Source organism: Caenorhabditis briggsae (assembly GCF_000004555.2).
Source record: "Caenorhabditis briggsae complete genome, chrX, whole genome shotgun sequence".
Taxonomy (NCBI): Eukaryota; Metazoa; Nematoda; class Chromadorea; order Rhabditida; family Rhabditidae; genus Caenorhabditis; species Caenorhabditis briggsae.
In genome coordinates this window covers 12,756,602-12,761,394 of record NC_013491.2, presented here as the reverse complement: position 1 = coordinate 12,761,394, position 4,793 = coordinate 12,756,602, and the positions used below count along the sequence as shown (strand labels likewise).

General features: G+C 37.1%; 2 protein-coding genes across 2 annotated transcripts in view; both read left to right on the top strand.

The window, feature by feature from the left end:
* Positions 1-3,204: 3,204 nt before the first annotated feature.
* Positions 3,205-3,417, top strand: CBG27787 (the record flags this gene model as incomplete). Its single annotated transcript, XM_045239936.1, has 1 exon — positions 3,205-3,417. The coding sequence occupies one exon, from the start codon at positions 3,205-3,207 to the stop codon at positions 3,415-3,417; it is 213 nt and encodes a 70-aa protein (XP_045099117.1).
* A 1,206-nt stretch (positions 3,418-4,623) lies between these two features.
* Positions 4,624-4,793, top strand: part of Cbr-unc-10 — a gene marked incomplete at both ends in the record, with an annotated part of 8,337 nt that continues 8,167 nt past the window's right edge. Inside the window, one exon of the mRNA XM_045239935.1 lies at positions 4,624-4,692. Coding sequence (XP_045094430.1) covers positions 4,624-4,692 — 69 coding nt within the window. The remainder of the gene's footprint in view (positions 4,693-4,793) is intronic.

Below are 4,793 nucleotides of genomic sequence, written 5' to 3'. Positions count from 1 at the left end.
AGTGATGTCAGTTATTGGCCAAATGTTTCTTGCCTTCCCTCACCTCGACTTTCCGAAATCCACTCCGCAGAGACCTTGAGCAATGAATAAAGCAGGGAAAGTACGCTTTTTCTGTAGATCGTAGCTTATCTCATAGTTTTTTGCAAACCCCTTAATAATTAAAAAGAAAGCTTGATTTGTGTTTGCATGTTAAAAAATATTATTTCTTTATTTTTAACATAAATAACACTTAGAAAAAAAGTATAGACTGATAGAAACAGTGCAGAGATCTAGTTGATATTTTTTTGTGACCGCATCTTTATAAATATCTAATTAAATTTTCCCTCACCGCCAGAAAATTGAGATCATAAAGTCGTAGTTTCACCATTTTTCATGTGCTTAGCAAAGATTAGTTAGGCTATCGAGTAGTCTTAGAAAAACCCAGTTAGCTGATTACCACATTTTATCGCTCTTCGTTTTTTTTTCATTTTCAATCAACTAATGCACCCGATGAACTTTTTTCGGACCTCTACAGTAGGCTTAACGTTTATAATCTCCTTTTACTAGATTTTAGCTCTCTTGTTAATCAACGTAAGGACTTCAAAAGCTTTCCATACCTGAATAAAAAGTTTTCAATCAGTTTGAGTATACCTGTCAAGCCCATCTTGAATCCTCCCTATTTTTCTCCCAGTTCTCTACAAATTTTACTTCAAACGTCTTCATGTGTAGCTTCCTTTTTCTGATCGTGCGGATTTTCTTCTCTATCTCTCATATTTCGTCTCTCACACTTTTTCTAACATCGTCCCAGTGATAAGAACCGCCTGCCACTATTAGTGCATCCATCTGGAATCTAGCTTGCTGAGCTAACCAATCAGAAGTGTTGCGTGAGCATGAACTAGTAACCTGCCTTTTTCTCAGATTAGATTGAATATGTTATTCTGATTGTTTTCGGGTTTTGACACAAATATCACTTATTACTTTTTTTTCAGAGAAATTGATACTGTTGTTTTTCACCTGTTACATGTATCGGTTTGATATCCAATTTTCAGACTCAGTTTCTATTTAGATTTGATAGAATTTTCCCCTTATCCGCTTTCCAAGAATGAGACTTTGATTAATCTGAAATACATTTATTTCTAACCTAGGAATGTTAGGTTAGAGATACTAAATAGTTGATTCAAAATTTATTTGCAGCAGAAAATTAGTGAAACATGGTATTTCACATGAGGACAATTGAAATTGCTATCAAAATTTTTTAAAAGTCTGTCAGAAAGCTGAACTATCAATTTTGGAAGACACAAAATCAAGCATTCATCTCTTCAGTCTTCTTTGAATTCCAATATTGTCTGTAAAACCTGTAGTTTTAGAGATGTTTTTTTTGAAAAATTTTTTTTTGAAAAAATTGACTATCTTTATAATGTCTGTTCATGAACGTCATTTTCAAAATCTATCAATTTTGGAAGACACAAAATCAAGCATTCATCTCTTCAGTCTTCTTTGAATTCCAATATTGTCTGTAAAACCTGTAGTTTTAGAGATGTTTTTTTTGAAAAATTTTTTTTTGAAAAAATTGACTATCTTTATAATGTCTGTTCATGAACGTCATTTTCAAAATCAGAAAAAATTTAAATCGAAGGACCCTATGACCTAGGTCAAACCCAACATGAGATCAAACATGAATCTGAAAATCAAAAATATCTTCTCGAGTGACGTACTTCAAGAGCCTGCTAGAAAAATGTGAGCAATGTCCCTGTCACCTTTCATTAGAGTCATATCTAGTTGTCTTGATGCTGATTTGTGTTAAGAGTCAGAAGAAAGCCCTAAACGTTTGTAGGATTACTGTATGATAGCGTAACTTGATAGAAAATGTGAATCTGGTCCATTTTATTGTACTCAAACATTTCTGGAATTGCATACTCTTAATTTGAATTGAACCGTGTGAGTTCATCAGTTTCTTACAAATTTTGTCATTTCTCAGGTATTTTGAAGTTTCAGTCTTCAAATTTTTTTTTGCAATAAGAAACCCTTTCTCACTTTTCGAATTTCAATACATAATTATAGACTTCAACATTGCTTTAGATATGAATTGGATTCATTTAAAACTACTTTGGTTTCGAAAACTATTGATTCTGAATACGTCTTTTTTTAAATTTTTGTGTATGGAATTCACTATTTGAATTTCATCCTAAAGCTTTATCAGTTTCTTTATTTATTTATTTATTTCAACGAAGGGGAGAAAACCACTAACACGTGAAATGTCTATGAAACTAGGAGATATAACTGGGACATACATTTGTAGTAATTGGGAGATGAAAGAAAAACCGAGTTAGTAATTAGTTGAATTCAAGACAAGAAAATGTTTTAGATCACAAACTTTCTCTATTTCTCAGATAGTTTGGAATTTCAGACTTTAAGAAAATGTCCGATAAGAAACACTTTCTCACTTTTCGAATTTCAATACTCAATCATAAACTTTGTCATACTCTAGGTACGTCTACAAATCATTAGAAGCCTCTTCATCGATAGGAACTCTCTCCAAACATCATCCCTTTTGAAAAAGTGATCCTTATCTCTCAGATATCAAATCCTCCTTATTGCACTTCTCGGATTTAACATCCTTGAATCACCACCAAGATGAAATAATTCGAAAAGGATTTTCCCCCATTTTCTATCCTTTCTCATCGTTAATCTAATCTTTAAAATCCGAAAACTCTCCTTCGTTCAATCCCCCTCTCACTTCCTAACATACAACGACTTGCTAATCCAGAAAAAGAGGCGTGGTCTAGAGAGCATCGTGTATGTATATGCAGGTGTTTAAGTGAGTCAGAAGTCAACCTACTAAACGTGGACTTTTCACTCTTCCTGTGTTTCCACTCTATTTTTCTTTCTCTCTCTCTCACTTCTTCGTTTTTTTCCGTGACTGCCCTAGATCGGAGGAGAGAGGATGCTCCGCCCACTCGACTCATTCGCATCCTGGACGTGACCGAAAGGGCACAGAATAGGCGGAGCTGCTTGACTGAAGGGTGGTCCCGTCGTCGCCGTCGACTTCAAACGTCTGTGCTCCACCTCCTTCGTCTTCTACCCCTGTCGTTTTATACTTTTCTTCTTTCTGTGCATTCATGAACAGATAATCCAATTTGAGGCTGAGGCCTTTGCCGCGTGTATCTGCTTGTATGTCTGTGTGTATGTGTATGTGGAAGCCCGCCAACGAAGCAAGAACAAAACATGGCAATCTTGAGCATATTGGATAAGCTGCCCGCTGAGTTGCTAATTGTCAACGTTTGGCACAAACGGACCGAGCCATCTTGGGAAGGAAAAAGGGAAAGACTGGTTGCGAAAGAAAAGAAGGGTAGAGCATTTTTGTGTTTTGCGGACGTTGCTCCTCACCCCTTCTTTCTCCTTCCTTGCGTTTGCGCATCAGTCGTCCGCAAGTCCTAAACCCCTCCCTTCTACTCCCATCTACACACATCCATTTATTTATTAGAAGAGCTCTGAGTAAAACATGAACTATTCGCTATCCATGTCCTTGTTTTATTCATTGCTTATATCGCATTCGGCTGGTTTTTCCTCCTGTCGCGCATGCCTTGTTTTCTTCATCTTTTTCTTTTTTTTTCTACTCCTTCCCGGTTTTCTCTTTCTTTTTCTACCCCTCCTCCTTTTTTTCCGTACGTAGCATGAGGAGGGTCCCTATCTTTTCTAGACCTTGTCTTTTTTATTTCATACTAGCTTGTGGAAACAAAAATGAATTCATTGTCTCAAAATTAATGTGTTTCTTCTCGACACAGTCGTTAATCTTGCATCGAATTTCGAATTTCACATTTACCTTTGTCTCTCTTCAACATCTGGCGTTGTCCAGATGTTGTCAAGCCAAACACCAGCATGAATCCTTTACCTGTCGTCCTCGTAGTTGGCCTTTTTTGTGAAGAAGAAGAAAACCTTCACAAAACCTTCATATCCATCACTTTCCAGAGTTTTCCTTTCTTTTTTCTTCCTCTATTCCCCTCCCTTCTTGCCACTTCCTCACCAAAGCCCCCACCACTAGTACCACCAAACTCCTACGCTCATTTCTTATTTCTTTTCCTTTTCAGTGCTTTTCTCTTTCACTTTCTCTGCAAAAAAGTTCTTGATAGCGAATAGAGAGAAACGACGGGCGCCTATTTTCGGATTCTTCCTACCCCATTTTCCCACGGTATTCACTGAAAACGTTGTCGGCAAACTGACCACACCCCATCATAGGGTGCTTCCTTTCATTTCTTTTTCGTCTTCTTCGGAAGAGGCGTCATTTTTCATTGTTTCTAATCCAGGAGACTCTCTGTTTTCTCTACTTTTCATTTTTTTTCTTCAACTTCTGTTTTGTTTCAAGATATTCGTCGCTCCATCAAAAAGTTGATAATGCAACCGAGTTCAGTGACAAAAGACGTTGCTCTCCTATTGTTCCTTTCCTGTTTTCTTCGTGCCCCTTTTTGACATTCAACCCTTGGACACCAACTAACTACGTCTCTGTTTTCATTGTTGTCGTGTTTTTTTTTGTTTTCTTGCTTCGCCCGCGCCGTTCACATCGATTCGAATTATATAAAGTTACCATTTCTGATTATTTAATTTGTATTGTTCATTTTTCAGCACGTTGATTCTGTTTATCACGTTATGGACGATCCGTCACTGATGCCCGATCTATCTCATCTATCGGCTGAAGAACGTGAAATAATAGAGCAAGTAAGTTTTGCCAACTCCCAAGACGATATCTCGTATCTCGTATGCATCGCATTTTAGTTCAAGAGAGTAGTTGGCGCGGTGCGAGTCCTCTGTCTTCGCAT